The following is an 18509-nucleotide window of genomic DNA, read 5'->3' on the forward strand; positions in this document are numbered from 1 at the left end:
TATGAAAATCAACCCAAGGAAATGCTAAATTGTTACTTTTAGAAAGCTACAAGCTAAATATTAATCAAAATTACATTACTTAAAACTTGATCCTGTAGCAAATAAAGTGCGGAGGGTGAAAAAAGCGAATTTTTTAATCTAATAATAATGATTTTTATTTCCTATGACTTTTGCTTAATCAAAATTTATTGATTGTTTATTTTTTTAGCAGTTTAAACTTTCGATTGTATAGTTGGATTTCTTCAGCTGCTCGAAGTAAATTAATTTTTACTAATGTTTTATTTTTAACTTATATGATGCAGTTACTTTTCCCATTTTGAAAATTGTTGAAGCTTTCTGTATCATCATGTGTATCATAAAATTTCCAGATAAATTTAGACTGTAGTACGCATGAAAAAGAAAAAAAAATATTACAGATGGAGGAGATTAGTCGCCCTCGAGTTGGTCCAGCTTGTAATCATGCAAACCTCTGGAATTTTTTTTTTTTTTTTTTTTTTTTTGTAGTACAAAACTTTTTGGTGCCTTGACAATGGTAGTTGGCATGAACTAGTCCGCTATGGAAGTTGTATGCTTCAGTTTTGTTACATAAATGCTATTCTTTGTCAAAGGCAATATGAAATCTTTAACCCCATTACCTATTGTATATTAGGTATTTATTACCACAATACCCCACATACTAGCACAATTAATTAAGCAAAATAGCTTGGTGATTTATTATGGCCTTATGTAAACAGAATCGTTCCTTTGTTTATTTAAGCATGTCTAAATGTTTAAAAGCACGTTTAATTTGTCAGTTTATTTTTAATGCTTGCTACTTTGCAAAAATATCTGGTTTGTATTTCCATTTTTGAAAATAATAAAGCTTAATAGTTCTTAATTTATAATAAAATGGGACAACAATTTCATTTTAAACTTTCAAATGTGTTGTTTTAATTATAAGATAAAAAAAGTCACAGAATTAAATGCATTTTTTATTAGTTAGCATTTAATCTTATTTTTTAAGAATAGAAATTTAAAAATGTAAAGCACTTAAAGGTTTTTCTATATTGGTTACTTGTTTCTGCCAATTACAATCACCAAAATGCTTTTGCACTTGACTTGCAAGAAATTAAGAAAACTTATGTTGTGACTTGTCTGGGTGTGGATATAAGTTTCACCTTTACTTTGTCCTCTTCTGTGACTTTTTTTGTGATTAGTTTCTCATATGCCGTGACCGGATTTTCGCCAATACTTGGCAATTATTTTGACATATATATGAATATAAAAATCTTCACAAGTTTTCTTTGAACTTATGAATCTATCTTATTAGTCAAGCCAGTGTGATGTCATGACTGTTTCTGAAATTGACAATATACTTAAAATGTACAAAATTTGTAGTATATTATATTGTATTATTGTTTGCATAGATATTTTCAGTACATTAATTATAGTTTTTGTCATAATATATTTAATTTTATGTTACAGTATGGCAGCTTCATCATTTAAACGTAGTCATGAAGATAATCTTGAATTGCCACCAGAAAAAGCCAGGAAATTGTTTGAAAATGGTGGAATACTGATCGTGCTCGGTCTTCCTGTTGGTTCTGTTTTTGGTATTGATATGAAAGTGTATCAAGTAGGTGATAAATTTCAAGGTTTAAAAATGATTCCTCCTGGGTTGCATTTTATCTATTACAGTGCTGTTAGCAAAGAAGGCTCAGTTGCTCCTCGAACTGGTTTTTTCCATTACTTTGCTCCGCAAGAAATAGTTATAAAGAAATGGGATGCCATGAGTGAAGGTAAATGCCTTCTTCTTATCATGATTTCTCTGTATTCATAAAAATATTTAGGTATAATTATGTGGTAAAAACAGTTGATCTACTTTCTAGTGTATTTCAAGCTGTGTAATGTATGTTTATTTTTATGCAAAATAGGTACATATTGAAAAACGATTACAAAGTTTGTTTTATTCAATCTCCAGTAGTGTAATAATTTCTTTATAGGGTAAAATTCGTCTAAAAATAGAAATTAAAAGTATTTAAGGACATTTTAATATAGTTTAAACATTATATAAATAAAAAAATTTATTATTATATATCTGAAATTAAATGTACTGTAATTCCTATAGTATTTTGGCTAGTGCTTGAATGTTTAAAAGAATAACTACTTATATTTTGAATGCCAATTTTATGTTAGCATCTTATGTTTCGATAAGTGATGCATGGATTATAAACTGCACCAGATTTGATTTTCAAGTCTATTCATAGGCTTTATAAGAGAGAAGGGGGCTTATGAATATAAAATGTAATTTCCTTGCACAGGTATAATTTAAATTAAGGAAATAAAATAAAAAAACCATGGATGAATCAAAACATTAATAACTTTATATTATTATATCATGAACGTCACGGCATGTCATTATCAGACTTCCTAGACACAAATTGTAAAACCTTCTTGTGAAAAGAAAGATTTAAATATATTTTAAAATATTTCAAAAGAAAGAGTAACAATTTTTTTTCTTTAATGTGCAATATTTTAATTTTAGAATTCAATTGCATTACACAATATTTTTTGTCTTAGGCAATATTATGACATATACGAACACTGAAGTACGAATTAAAAAAGAATTTCAATAAATAATGCATGACATTTTTCCTTCTCGATAAAAATATTTAAATCCCTTAAAATTTTAAATGAACAAAAGTAGCTTAGGAACTGTTTTTGACTTCTGTTCTAAGTGTAATAAAATTTAACTTGCTTTTTTTCTATTGTTTATATTTTACACATAAATAATTAATTTGTAATAATAAATACACATTATCCATTTTTGAAAACTTTTTCTCTGTAGATTTAAACAGTGTGGAACCCTCAGGAGATGATAAGAGAAGAATTCGAGAAAACTTGCAAGAAATGGATAGATATTTAGGTCCATATCCTTATCAGCATTTGAAACAATGGAATAGACTTACGTGCAATATTTCAGGTAAAATATTGTCTTAAAATTTTTGTTAATTAAGTTCTTTCTTGCGTTATAATAATTTTCAAATCCGAGGCATTTTCGAAACTGAAACTGTTTTAAAATTAAAATTGATCATTGCTGATGATTAACAGTGATTGATGTACTTGTCCTTCACATGTTTTTATCAGCATCAAGATTGAATTAAAATTTAGATTTCTGAGGATTTTATAAGTCATCATTAAACTAAAAAATACATTAACAGGTAACAAACTGGACAATTTTACAAAATTGAATATTTTTTTTAATGCAACATGTAAACTTTTTTGGCATGGGACATAATGGTACAAATATGGTTACTGACTTACTTATATATAAAAGTATATGACGAGCAGTTGATAAAGCTTCACTTATTAACTTTAAAATGTTGGTAACAGACTGGACAACATAAAAAATACTCAAATACATAATTTTGAATATCCAAGAATATTCAAAAATAATCTTTCTTCACAAGATTGTTTCTTAAAATGATTCTCCCCTCATACTGAATCAGAAAAGCTATATTAATATGAACAACTAATGAGTTATTTTAAAAATAATTATCTTTTGTAACTGACCTGACAGTAACAGACCAAATACTTCTCTTAGGCTACGCAAAACAATTAAAATGTACCAGGGAATTTAAAAAATATTCAAAGATATATTTCAGATTTCTTATAAAATGAATATTTTAAAATACATAAACGTTTTGAAGTTTTTTTATGTATTGGAAATTATTAAAATGGGAAAAAGAAATTCGACTTTGAAGTTTTGGACATCCTATTTTCTAGAATTGCTCTTTGTTAAAAACTTTTAGAACAAGTCTTATAGTATTATGCCTAATAACTTTTATTAGAATGTATTTTCGGAAATCATAAGCATCTAAGCCAGCAGGCTATTAAATTCCATAATCAAAAAAAATTTTTAGAACTTCTTTTTTCAAATGTTCAAATATAAATATAAATAATTACAAATATGATTAGATGCAGGTTCTATAAAATTTCTAGGATCCAGGATCAATTTTTAGGATTCAAGGTGTTATAGAATGAATAGCAGTTTAACAACTTATACAGTTGGACCCCGATTTAACGAACCCCTATTTAACGAATTTCGCGATTTAACGAATTTTTTTTCAACCCCTGCAAAAACAGAGTCAAAATCCCCTAATTAACGAATAATTAACCTCGAATTAACGAATTATTTCAGCATCTGGAAAAAATATTTTTCATTAATTTTGATCAGAAAAATATTGAATTTTTTTGTAATTGGCAGATTCTAAAGGGAAAAAAATCTTTCCTGGGAGGAATAAAATAGAAAAAGTGAATATTCGTCTCAAACAAAAGAAACGACCGCAACAGGGAAAAACAAAATTCGTCTTGGGGAGGTGGGCAGAGTTAATAAGACATATTACACTTGCAGGGTCATTTTCCGGGGGTTTGTCACGTGGGCTGTGAGTCAAACAGGAAATTCTTTTCTTATCTTTGATAGTCGTTTATAACTAGTAATTTTTAATAATACATATGTACAAAAAAACAAATTTTTTTTGAACCCCGATTTAACGAATAAAATTTCCGGTCCCGATGAATTCGTTAAATCTGGGTCCGACTGTATATTAAATTTTACTAAAATCTTGGCATATTTTTTGGTGAACAATATCTGTGTACCCCTACTTGTAAGTATTATAATAAGACACAGTGGTTAAGAGTCTGAGCTCTCATTGAGAAGTCTCGGGATTCAGTCCCTGATGATGGCTTGAAGCTCCTTCTCCAACTTCATAATAATGGGTACTGGTTTTGTTAAAAAGTAAAGGCACCATCACCATCCTGCCATTGATCAAAAATAAGAAGCCTTAATCTTCCTGACCCCCACTTTCTAGCTTTCACAGAAGTGCTTTATGTAATATAATACCTTGCTACAAAATCTGTTTGTCTAAACTTTTAAATTTTTAAAAAATCAATTTTAAACGAAAATAAACTAAGTTCATATCATTCACTTTCTTTCCTTCCTCAATTACTGAAAGCTGTTTTCTTTCTTTATGCACAATATGGGTGTCCTGGTGTTAACACTGCTTAGAAATTTGTCCAGAACTAATTCAATTCTCCAACTTCAGCAAGTCATAATCTTTGCTATGTATTTAAAGTTGTACATTTTTTTCTTACTTAATGCACAAGTTACATTATTTTCTACCTTTATGATCTTTTATCTATTATTACTTTGCATTTATTTTTTTAGAAAGTCTCGTTGCAAGATTGCAGCCTCTTAATGGATCTATTAGCTCTGTTACTCAACTTCTACCCATGCAATATCCATCAAAAGAGAGTTCAGAACCTGATAGTTCTAATGAAAAGAGATTTCAAAGTCTGGAGGAAAAATTTTTACCTGACATGAAAGTTGTCCCTGGAACTGAAATACGATTCACAGCTATTCCTAAAAATAAGTATGCTTTTTTTATGCATATATTATATTTAATATCAGAATTTGTTTTTAATGTTTAACATTTTCTCATATAATTGTCCATTAAAAAAATATTAAAATTAGATCAAGTTTTTAAGTTGTATGTTAAAGAAAGCAAATATAAAATCAATGAATCAATCTGTAATTAATTGAGTAGTTTTTAGTAATTTCAATAAAATAAAGCTATTTTGTTAAATACATATTTTAGTTACGTGGTATTTAAGTGTGGGAATATGTATAACACTACAAAGTGACTATAATAAGTGTAAAGAGATGCCCAGAGTGAGGAAAAGTCTTAAAGTGAAGGAAATTTTTAAAAAAAGAAAAAGGACTGGTTAAAAGAAGAAATATTAGAAATTGATTCATAACAAAGGCAAAATGAAAGGAAACTATACTTAACACTGGATTTTCAGACCAAAATATTTCAACCAAAAATTAATGGACATATAATAATCAAGATAATAATAGTCAAAAAGATAGATTAATAGAAGAAAAACTAGTAATAGAAAGGAAGAGAGAATATTTTAGCTGTTTGCAATTTAAAAATGAGAGTGAAGATTTCATTGCTGAGATAAATAATGAGAAAGATCAAGAAACTGGTGTTGAAGACTTTATCCAACATGAGAAATAATTGATTACTGTATCAAAAGAATGAAAAACAATAAAGCCTCAGAAGCATAAAATATCATTGCTGAATTAGTGAAATAGAGAAGAAATATTGTAATGGAAATAATATATGAATCTATTTGTCCTATGTATAAAAAAGGTGATAAACGTGATTGTAAAAACTATAGAGGGATAACTTTATTAAAAACAACATATAATATATTTTCAAGTTTGTAAATAGGCACAATTAAAAAATATGTAAAAAAGTTTTTAAGAGAATATAAATGTGGATTTAGACAAAATAAAGGAACTGTGGATCAGTTTTACTTAGTTAGATTATGGAAAAGTTTTATGAATACGGTACTAATTTATGCTTTTTATCTACTTCAAGCAAACATTTGATAGTATCAGTAGAAAAAAAATTGTTTGAAGCAATGCACAAGTTTGGTATACCATCAAAATTAATAAAACTTACAAAAATGAAAATAAAAAAAATCCAAAGCCAGTATAAAATATTCAATTACTTTAGCATTTTCATGATAACAGCGAAAATGCTATATCTTTCTATTCAACTCTATTAAAAATTCTTTTCGGAATAATATTTTTTATTAACTACCAACTATTTTTTTTCTAATGTATATTTTTCATTACACAAAATAAAATCAAGGGCAGAATAAATGTGTTACTTAATGAGAGGTGGGCCTGCCAGAAAGAATATCTTAAACATTTCTATTTTGTATATTTTAGTGCTAAAACCCCTTGGAGATATACATATAATGTGTTATTAAAAATCATAACTTGAATAAATCTATATATAATATATATATATATATATATATATATATAAAATATAATCTCTATTATATATTTAAAAAAAATTCTTCTAAATATTGGTGATTAATAATGGCCTTCATAAGTTATCTACTAAAAACACTTAAAACTACAATTTAGATACTAAATGTCAAATGTCTCATATCTTATTGCTTATGTAAAATTTTAAAAGCTTTAAACTTAACAGGTATCATCCTTACTTCTGAGGCACGCTGATTATGAGTATGTTATTATACTGTTACAATCAATCTGTAGATGTAAACTACCTTTACATCTACAGTTTGTAAAAAGAGATTTTGAGCACACTGATTGGATTTCCCAACAAAGTCTTCTGTTACATCTTTTTGTAGCTCCTCCCCAATATAATTTCTCTGTAATTAGTTCACAAAATGTAAATTAATCACGAATCAGTTCTGGTATATTTCTCGTACTAATTTTAAGACAAATATTAAAGTTTTGTACAGAAAATAAATTAGTGTCATCGATGTTCTTTTAATAATAACACATTTATTGAAATCTAGTTTGCTTTCAATTTTATTCTTATATTTTTCTTCGTTTGTTTATTTATTTATTTATTGCGTTTAGCAAAATATTTTTTAATATCAATGTTATGGATTTCAGGTAAAGGCAAGGCAAACAAAAATATTTTGGTAAAACATCAAATTAGTACAATAATAATTATTCAATATGAATTGGGAGCATTTGTTTTAAAAGTATTTTCAGCTAGCTTTTATATAATAAATATACGAATTGATTAATATTCAAATTAAATAGTATTATGAATCTTCTTATGATCTTAGAAATTAAAACTTCTAACTTAAATTCATCAAGTATGATTGCAGAACCAAACAAATAAAATCTATGCAGGTTTAGTTTAAATTTATTGTATGAGATTTTAAAATATATATAAATATTATTGTAAAATTATTTTTGATTATTTGAAAAAGATTTATGATATCTTAGAGGAAAATGTTGTAAAATGTTATAATTCAGCAAAAAAGTTATAGAATTTTTTATAATTAATAAAATTTATTTTATAGCGAGTAACATATTACAAGTTTACAAGTTACAGTAAGTATAACTTACAAGAAAATAAAAGTAAAGTTAGGAAAGTATTATTATTATTTTATAGATTTTCCATTTCCACTCCTCAGTGCATTTCTATCTTCAGTCAAAAATTCGAAATCAGATGTTTAAATATTTTGGAAGTTTAGCTTTTAAAAAAATTAATAAATATATGAAAGGATGGGTATAGATTTGAGGAGTTTAATTTCTATTGTTTCATAAAAATAGTTTTTCAAGTGAATGAATATTTAACTGACACTAGGAAACATTTGAAATGAATTTTAAGTTCTAAGATTTACATACTTTATTCATGTAGACTTTTCATTGAATTCTAAAATAAAAGAGGGTACCACGTGCTGAATATATCCGTTTGAAATTAGCGAAACCGATATAAAAAAGTGATACAAGCTCCTTCAGTGCATAAAGAAATAAAACTTTTTTATTAGTTTATAAATAAAATTAACTGCTAATAACAATTTCAAAACAAATCAAAGAAAAACTTAAGAATCAAGCAAGCAATTTTTAAAGAATAGTAATATTACATCACTATGCTCATGAACCCAGAAGTACCTAACACTTCATTTGCCAAATTGTCGCCATTTTTGGTTTATAAGGCTCTTCTCTCAATACTGGGAGATGTAGCCTCTGTAAAAAAGTTATATTCAGGTGACCTTAGTTGACGTCTTCCAAAAACAGGTCACTATTTTATCTAATTGTACCAATATTTGCTCCTTCACTGTTACAGTATCCCACCATAAGATTCTTAGCACCTCTCAAGGTGTAATATCAGAATCTGAATTCTTGGATGGATGCAGAGGAAACAATTGTGTAAAATTTAAGAGACCAACATGTTACTGCTGTCTGTGGAATCAAGATTTGGAGGAATAGAAATCTCATCCCCATGAAACATCTGATCTTTACTTTTGACACACCTGAACCATCATGTTCGGTGAAGCTTTACCTGGCATAACTACCCTGTATGACCATGAGTGCCAAACCCGTTAAGGTGCTTCCTGTGCCAAAGGTTTGGACACGCTAAAGCATCTTGTAGTAACGAGCCTATTTGTTCTCAATGCTCTGGTTCTGACCATGGTGAAACTACTTGCGAGTTGCTGCTTCTCTGCATTAACTCTAAAGGTGCTCATGCTGCATACTCCAGGAGTTGTCCAAAATGGTCCCTTGAGAAAGATATACAAAGTGTCAAAGTATTACAAATGTGACCTTCAATGAAGCCCTTACCCCCATCCGGGTATGCCATATTCCGCTGCTGCCAAGACTTCATTTTGCTCTGTCAGTACGCAAACGGACCTTCTACCTTTGTCTTCTACCTCTCATCACCAGTTTCAAACTACAGTCCAAAAATCGCGCTTTAACTTTAATACACCATCAACGTCACAGCGAACAACATCTCCTCCTCCAAAAAAACTTCTAAAATTGATAACTCAGAAAAAGCCTGACCTTTTCCCAAGCAGCTTTCATCAACAAAAATGCCCTAAAGAAAAAAGCCTGGCATATTTCGGAAGAAAGAGATCCAAAATACGTCAATCAATTCACTTCTGCTACTCAGAAGATGGATTTTGACGTAGAATTGTCTCTTCATCCTTTCGAACTTGACTGACCGAAAACTCTTGACGTTAAAATACAACAATATACACCCATTACATTATGTCCATAAAATTTATTTCATGGAACTGCCGTGGCCTAAGGAATAAGCTTTCTTATATTAAAACATGCATGCTTTGCACTGAAGGAAACTCATTTAACGTCATCTTATATTTTTAAATTGCGTAACTACTCTTGCTCCCGACATAATTTCGATGATGGAGGTCATCCTAATGGCGGCGTTGCAATTTTAACTTCTAATGTATTACCATCTACTCGCCTTTCTTTATCAATCGCATTACAGGTAATCATAGTTCAAATTCATATCAATGTTCTTCTTACAGTCTGTTCTGTCTATCCACCTCCTGATGCAACCATTTTCCAAACAGTTATAAACTTACTTATAGATCAGTTACCTTCGCCTTTTATTTTACTCGGACATTTTAATGGTCATAGTGAGTTGTTGGATAGTTTCGCCTACAATGACCGGGAGCGTAAAATTGAATAACTCATCCATAACCATAATCTCTGTTTGCCTAATCAAGGTGAAGAAACTTACTTCCTCACATCTACAGGAACCTATCATTCTTAGCATTTGGAATTATGTTCACCAACTCTTTTACCTTTTATAAACTTTTCAGTGAGCGATTATCTTCATAACCGCGAGCATTTTCTTCTCATAATTTCATATTCTGCTTCTATTCCCATGAGCCCAAGACCATCAACTTTCATATACCATCGCTCAAACCGACTTCTAAATGCTCAGATCATGGATGATATGGTCACTCATGATACCATAAGTGCAATTGTTGATCGTGTTACGTCTGTAATTCTCCAAGCGGCAGAAGATAGTATACCCAACTCGTTAAGTTCTCTTCCTCGCCATCGCAAGCCGTGGTGTAATGAGGAATGCGCCACTTCTTATAAAGAGCAGAGACGCCTGTAGAACATCTTCCGCCTGTACCCTAACACTGCCAATATTTTAGCCTTTTTACGGGCTAAAGCAATAGCACGAAAGTTCAGGCGCAATAGTCAGAAAGATTCCCGTTACGTCTCTTACTTAACATCTTCGACATCTCCCAGACAACTTTAGTCAAGAGAGCTAATGGCATATACCGTGAGTTTCACCTTCCGGTAACATCAACTTTGATATGCGCCTTCTCTTCTCCTATAACGGCAGTTATAATTTTGTTGAGCACTTTATCGCTCTCATAATACAAGTCCCGGTCCAGATGGTATCGCGTATCACATGCTCCGCCACTTAGATAGGACGTCTTTGTCAAATGTTCTCGTTCTGTTCAATAGAATATGGACCGAAAAAGCGTACCCATCTGGTTGGCGTGAAGAAAGTGTGATACCCATCTTAAAACCAGGTAAAGATTCGAAAGATCCAGTTTACTATCGCCAGTGACCGCGGAAGTATCTCAAAAGTGGAGAGGGGGGGCTCTCCTCTCCTCCCTGTATGTGTATATATGTATTTATATATTATTAACCGGGTTAGAATTAACTGAACCTCACAAAATAGCAATCAAGAACTCGAACTTGCAATTTGAACTTCATGATTCGAATTGTTTTAAAATCAAAATAAAATTAATAAAAGACATTGTTCATCCGTAAATTATAAATTTTTTATTCTGTTCGCTGTGACATAGGAAACCAAGAGTTTCCTTATTCGTCAGCAATATGACCATATGTTCCTTTTGCATGGGCAGGAGTAAGGAATGATTTGGTAGCAGCTTTCACCAAGGAAATGTTAAAACTTGATTAAAATGGAGACATTTCTTTAGAATTCAGACTTAAAAATTATCTATTTTTTTTAATTGTAAATTTAATTATGCAAATATTGTTTGAAAAATTGTAATGTTAGAAGGGGCTGTGTCCCTTCATTTATAAAATAGAAGGGAGCTAAGGCCCCATCTGCTCCCACCGGTTCCGTGGTCCCGGACAATCGCCCTATACTTTTAACCAGTTGTTTTGGGAAAACATTTGAGCGGATGATCAAGTCTCGCTTGGTATATTACTTCGAAAATAATCATCTTATTTCCGACTTCCAAAGTGGTTGTCGTAAGGGAAGATCCACGATTGAAAACCATGTTGCTTTAGAGTCACAAATTCGCAATACCTTTGTCCGACGTAACCATTTTGTCTCTTATCTTCTTGGATATTGAGAAGGTTTACGATCGGACATGGCAATACGGAATTTTGAAGACACTTTACGACATGGGATTTCGTGGAAACCTACCCATCTTCCTCAAAAGGTTACTGTTGAAGCGGTATTTTGAAGTAAGACTGTGCACTACATTTTCTGATCTCTTCATTCAGGCTGAAGGCTTTCCTCAAGGCAATGTTTTAAGTGTCATTTTTTTCATTATTCATGTTTCGCTCGTCTTGAATTTATTGTCACCTTCCGTATTTGGTTCACTATATGTTGAAAATCTTAACGTGTCATGTATAGGATCTGACATGCGCGTCATTGAACGTCTACTACAGTTACTGTGAATAAAATCGTAAAATAGTGTGAGCAAAATGGTCATAACCTTTCACCTGCTAAAAGCTCTTGCATTCATTTTTGTAGGTTACGCAGAATGCATTTTGATCCAGTTATACCTATTCACAACATTACCATACCAGTTGTATCTGAATTGAAGTTTTTAGGCGTCATATTTGATCACAAACTCACTTTCATGCCTCATATTTTTCATCAAAGAAAATGGTGTGAGAAGACCTTGGATGTATTACGCGTTTTGTCAAATACCTTTTAGTGTGCTGATCGTATCACCTTAATTAGACTGTACAAGGTGTTAATACTCTACTCACGTATCGATAGATTATGCTTGTGCAGTCAATGGCACTTCTACTGCATCCGACACAGTGCATCATACGGCTTTACATATATGTAGTGGCGCTTTCTGCACTTCACCAGTAGAAAGTTTGCATGTTATTTTTCACAAATCATCTCTAGATTTACGTCGCATGCAGCTGTCCCTAGCCTATTACTATCGTAACATGTCCTGCAAATCTCATCCTCTGAAACATGCTGTTTCATCAAGCTTGGAACGATTGTATGATTGTCCGTCCATTTCATACTCGCGTGCACTCACTTATACAAACATTCAACATTTGCAAGTTATCAACGCAATCAGTTGATCACCTTCTCATACCACGATGGATCGCCACGACATATAAGTTTTATTCCCCTTTTATGATGTAATCTAATTTTGCATTCATTTGCATCAATAACTATTCACTTCTCATCGTCACCAATATTCTGAGTTTATGCCTGTCTGATGTTCGGCATTTACTGACGGATCAAAATCTGCTGGATACGTAGGCTGAGGTATCTTAATCTCTGATGACACTTATAGCTACAAGATCCCAGATGTTTGTTTCGTCTTCACTGCAGAAACTGTTCCGATCCTTTTGGCGTTGCGGCAGATTTCTTCGCGCTCTACTCGGAAGTTTTACATATACTCTGATAGTATGAGCGTTTTGAACCAGTTAGAAAATTTTTGCAACTATACCCATCCAATTTTATGTTTCATTAATCGTTTGTTAATCGCTTTTCTCAAGAAAGGACGAGTCACGTCGGTATACCAGGAAATGAGTTGGTTGATTCTGCAGCACGATTTGCCACTTTTGCCTTAACAATATCCGTACCATTTTCAGACATTAAATTATCTATTCGGCAGTTTATCGAATATCTTTGGCAGCAACATTGGGATCTTCTAACTCAAAATAAACTTTATAACATAAACCTAATCTGGATCCTTTACGCTTACTGCGTAATACAGATATAAAACTTAATCGTCTCAGAATCGGCCATTCTCGACTCACCCATCTTCCTTTGTCGTTCGGAGAATCTCCTCCCCAAAGCGACACTTGTAGCGTTTTACTTACAGTTCATCACATTTTAACTCTTTGTCCTTGTTTTAACCAACATCGTCTTACATTTTTTAGCAACACTATTTTACGTATGAAGGATTTGTTTGGGGAAATCCATCATCCTAACATTTTAGCATTCCTGCGAGCTATTGGTATTTTATATTGTATATAACTGTTTTATCTGATTTTATTCACTCTTATTTCTTACCCATGTACCATTTTACCTTTTTTGTGCATTTTATGTAATTACCGCATGCAATTTACTATTATTATTTTTTTTTAGATATCCTGAAGGCAGTTCAGCTTCACAGATATCAATGCACTATATGGATTCAACGTATCGATTAGAGCAAATTTTAAAATGTCATGAAAATGAAGAAGACATACTAGGAGAACTGCAAATGGCCCACATTTGTTTCCTTGTTGCTCATGTTTACGATTCATTTGAGCATTGGAAACATTTAGTTCAAATAATGTGCTCAGTTGACTCAGGCTTAGAAAAGCATTCCTCTCTTCTAACTACTTTCTTGACAATTTTTCATTATCAGTTAAAGGAAATTCCGAATGATTTCTTTGTTGATATAACAGCTGAGCACAACTTCCTTGTTAATACTTTGCAGATTTTCTTTGAAAATGTAAAAAATAGTAATGCTTCTGAAAAATTTAAAAATTTCTCTGATAATTTTCGCAAAAACTTAACTACTATCTATAAATGGGATTTTGAAGAAGTACCAGAAGATGAATTGCCAGTTGTTGTTGATTGTTAAAATATTTTATATTGTTTTGATTTTAACTGTTCATCTCGATGTATATATATGTATACTGAATATTCATTAAATGTAATTTGTTTATACTGTAGTTGAATAATTTTTGTGGCATGATTCTCTTCGTGTAGTTAAGCCAGGATAAATTTTTATAAGTTTGAGAGATATTCATTGTTGAGGTGAAATTTTGAATAATTTTTTTTTTATTTGTATTGGAAATATACCAGATAATTTAAGTTTCTGGAACTAAAAAAAAAATATTTTTTTTTAGTCTTTTATTACTTTACACCTAAAAACATTGACACAACCAGGCACTAAGTTGCCCAATAAATGTGTTAGTTTCATTTTATAGGCGATAATAAAAAAATTGGCTCAGTGTAACAAAATTCGGCTGATAAATTCAGAAGGGTGATAAAGGGCAAGAAGGTAATGAGAACTTACCATACAACATGTATCCTTAAACCATGTTGAGAGAAGGAAAATTGCAGAAACCCATGCAGGTTTTAACATCATGCTGAAAAACAGCTACTAAGCATTCTACAAATTTTCAACTACAAAAAGATTTATTTGATTGGCTATTATTGTTCGAAGTGGGGAGATAAACTTTATTGCAACCTTTTAGAAAACAGTTTTAAGCCAGCTTGATTTAGAAATATAGATGTGGAACTGTCTAGGAGCCCCACTGGTCCTGACTTTAAACCAAATTTACATATTGTTTATTTACAATTTTTTTTAATTATTTTTAATGTAAGTTAATTAAGACGTTTTAGTAAAGTATTCAGTTTTTGTTTACTCGTGATTCTAATAAATGATTCTTAAGGAAAAGTGCATAAAAATATTTGTAGCATTCAGAGGACCCTCAGAAATTTTGATGCTTTGGGCCTTATGATAAATCAGGCTCTGGTTTTAGCTCATATTGTTATCAGGATATGGCTAAAATTTGAACACTCTAGCTATCTAAAAAGTAGTCAAAAATTAGATTGATTATAAATTCTATTTGGAGATTAATTCTGCTTGTAGCATTCTGGAAACAACTGAAGCTTGTATTGCTAGCAAGCAGGATTCTCCAGTCGAGATATGAACACTAGAGTTAAGCAGAAAAAAGTTGAAATTTTTGAGTAGAGTAATAATTGAGTATAAATTTTTCTAGTAACAATCAGGAAAAGAGTATTAATATCTAACACAAAGCTCCAGTTAAAAATCACTAACTCTAGCTCAGAAAGTGGTCAAAAATTTCCTTTGGAAATAAAATGGCAATAAATTCTACATTTAGTGATAAAGAAATAATTGAAACTTGTATTGTCATTCAATGCAGAATAGTAGTCTAAGTTTGAGCACGCTAGCTAAAGGTAGTATATATGGTAACGAAAAATTTCTATTTTTATCATTTTAGTCTTTATATCTTCCGAATTTTAATAAATTAAATATTTATAAATTTAAAACTATCGATATTGTACTATAATTATAATTTATACGCATTATTCAATAGTTATATTTAAAAATATTTTTTTATTTAAAAACTATTCTATTTAAATTATCTAACTGATCATTAATGGTAATTGAAACTTTCAATTTCAACACCCCCTCAGAATATTTTTCCGGCTGTGCTACTAGATAATAGTAGTAGTAACGATGCCCCAGAAAAGATCTGGTTCCAGAGAAGTATAGCAATGTAAAATATATATTTTTTAAATTCAATTATGACTTGCACAAAGGAAAGTGGTGTAATGTGAGATAAATCTTGTGCACTTTAGAGAAATCAGTAAGTCAGACCTCAGATTGTGAACTGAGTAAAATGGATAATACTATTTTTTTCTTTTGACGCTCAATTTTTCTATGGATGGTTGACCGTGTGAAGCTAAGCACAGATGGCGCTAGAAGTTTAAATTCGTCATAAGACTTCCGGGTCACTACTTCCAACTAATTTTTACACCTAAGTGTGAAAAAACGCACCATCCAATATTATTATACTTGTAGTGTTTTCAATATAACGCATTCTTTCAATCTAACTTTCAACGAAACAAACAGCAAATGAATTTGGAAAACTCCGCAAGCTTGTCATGATGCTATCCAAAAAATAACAAACGGTGATACTTTACACAAACATTGCCAAATAAGAGATGACACTCAAATCATTACTAACATTACACTTTATTTATGTTGTAATATTAATTTTGTTAAATTTGTTTTAGGCTCTCGACCTGTTAGAATTTATAAATTACAGAAAACTCTTATGAATGGTAAAATTACGTGTGCATTTAAACAACAATCACAATAATAAAACTTCCTAGAATATTAAGACATCTCGTAGTGGATTGATCGTAAGGACACGGTTCCGAGTAGAACACCGAAGTCAAGCATCACTTGCTGCTGTCAACTTGTGAAGGGATCGATGGTGCACGGTATCCTTCCTCGTTAAACTGTTCTACCGTAAAGTGCTCGACTTCGCGCGCAGGTCGTCGGGCTTCCAAAGTAGGGGAGCCATTCCCTCTGCAGAGGATCAAAATTGCGATGGCATGTCTTCGGATCATCCACAGGGATATTTATCAGACCGTCGCCAATAGCTCATTCTGCAGCTCTAGTGCGACGTAAATAAAGTACCTACTTAGAATATTGAGTCTGTTCACACATCACCTCGTAAGCATAAATAAGCAGAAGGATACACTGGAAGTTGTCTAAATTTTTTCCGATTGTAAAAAGCTAGTCATCGCTAACATTTAGTCTGCCATCTATAAAAATATCGCAACGCTCGAATACGCCATCTGGGGAGAGACCGATTTCATGCCTTTTGTCCTTCTCCCTTCTCTCTCCTCCTCTTTTCAGCTGTATAGGAATGAACTACGCTATTTTTCCTTTTCTTAATATTTTTCCTTTTTATTTAATAAGAATATTTTTTAAAATTTCCGTGATGCTTTTCTTTAGAACAACGTTTAACCCTTTCGCGCCGACTGTCACAAATATGTGCCAGCATAAAACCGTATCAATCAGGGTAAAAAGATAAAACTGGTAATCAAAGTATTTCTTTAGCAGTTTATTTGTGGGCGGAGTTGTAATTGTTTGATTTATTTAATTCACTATTACTTTGTTCAAAATAAAACTATTTAGTTATACTTTGAATTAACATTGATTATATATATGATTAAACTAACAGTCCCGCAGTGGACTGATGGTTAAGACACGGTTCCCAGCAGATCACCGAAGTCAAGCATCACTGACTACGGTCAGTGTGCGGGTGGGTGACCACTTGGATCAGTCTGCGTAGGGACCGAGGGTGTGCGGTATTGGTCCTCGTTAAACTGTGCTACCGTCAAGTGCTCGACTTCGCGCGCAGGTCGTCGGGCTACCGAAGCGGGGGTGCCATCCCCTCCGCAGAGCATCAAAAAGTGTGATGGCATGTCTTCGGATCATCCTCCGGGATGTTTCCCAGACCGTCGCCAATAGCCCATTGTGCAGCTCTAGTGCGACACAAATTAACAACAACAACAATTAAACTAACAATAATTAAAGTAAAAGCAAAGTAAGTCTGCCAAATTAGCAAAGACTACATTTAAGTTACCGTTTTTTATTTTACTACAACTTGATTCTGATATTGTACGAATGCTTTTCTGAATTACCAGTCCCCAATGGGTTAATGTAGTTTTCAGTTCCATATAGTTTTCCAACTTCAAAGTTTTTAATCTATATGAAAATCAAGAGAGAAGCTAATATACTTCCTTCCTCTATGAATCTCCACACGATAATGGGGAAAGCATGTATAGAGTTCTGCCATAACTTCTAGTAGGTTATGGCTTACGCCACCTGCAGAACATTTCGATCGCTAATGAAAAGATGATTTCATAACCTAAAATTCGATCGGTGATGACCAGATCACCGAAGTCAAGCATCAATGGTTGCGGTCAGTGTGCGTGTGGGTGACCACTTGGATTAGTCTGCGTAGGGATCGAGGGTGTGCGGTATTGGTCCTCGTTAAACTTTTCTAACGTAAAGTGCTCGACTTCGCGTGCTGGTCGTCGGGCTACTGAAGCGGGGGTGCCATCCCCTCTGCAGATGATCGAAATTGTGATGGCATGTTTTCGGATCATCCTCAGGGATGTTTCCCAGACCATCGCCAATATAGCCTATTGTGCAGCTCCTATGTGACGTAAATGAACTGCAACAACTCGATCGCTGTTGAAGAAATTCTGATTGGTGAAATATATTTACTGTCAATCGGCAGTTTTTTTTAAAGTTTTCGCAACTGTGAGTAGAGGTGCAAGGCTCTTGTGAATACCTTTACGCAGAATCACCTCCACGCAGAACCGTAAACCGCTTAGAAACTGAAATGTCCCCGA

The 18509-nt window shown here is 32.1% G+C and overlaps 1 protein-coding gene across 1 annotated transcript; it reads left to right on the forward strand.

The window, feature by feature from the left end:
- Positions 1 to 24: 24 nt before the first annotated feature.
- Positions 25 to 14267, forward strand: LOC107442523 (protein AAR2 homolog). The gene is made up of 6 exons (XM_043040216.3): positions 25 to 115; positions 209 to 255; positions 1465 to 1778; positions 2828 to 2962; positions 5207 to 5411; positions 13698 to 14267. Exons 3-6 carry the CDS (start codon positions 1466 to 1468, stop codon positions 14179 to 14181), a joined length of 1137 nt encoding a protein of 378 aa, XP_042896150.2. The 5' UTR covers positions 25 to 115; positions 209 to 255; position 1465; the 3' UTR covers positions 14182 to 14267.
- The last annotated feature ends 4242 nt before the right edge of the window (positions 14268 to 18509 follow it).

Source organism: Parasteatoda tepidariorum, chromosome 8, assembly GCF_982258835.1.
Source record: "Parasteatoda tepidariorum strain Cologne lab strain chromosome 8, Ptep-v5.0, whole genome shotgun sequence".
Classification (NCBI taxonomy): Eukaryota; Metazoa; Arthropoda; class Arachnida; order Araneae; family Theridiidae; genus Parasteatoda; species Parasteatoda tepidariorum.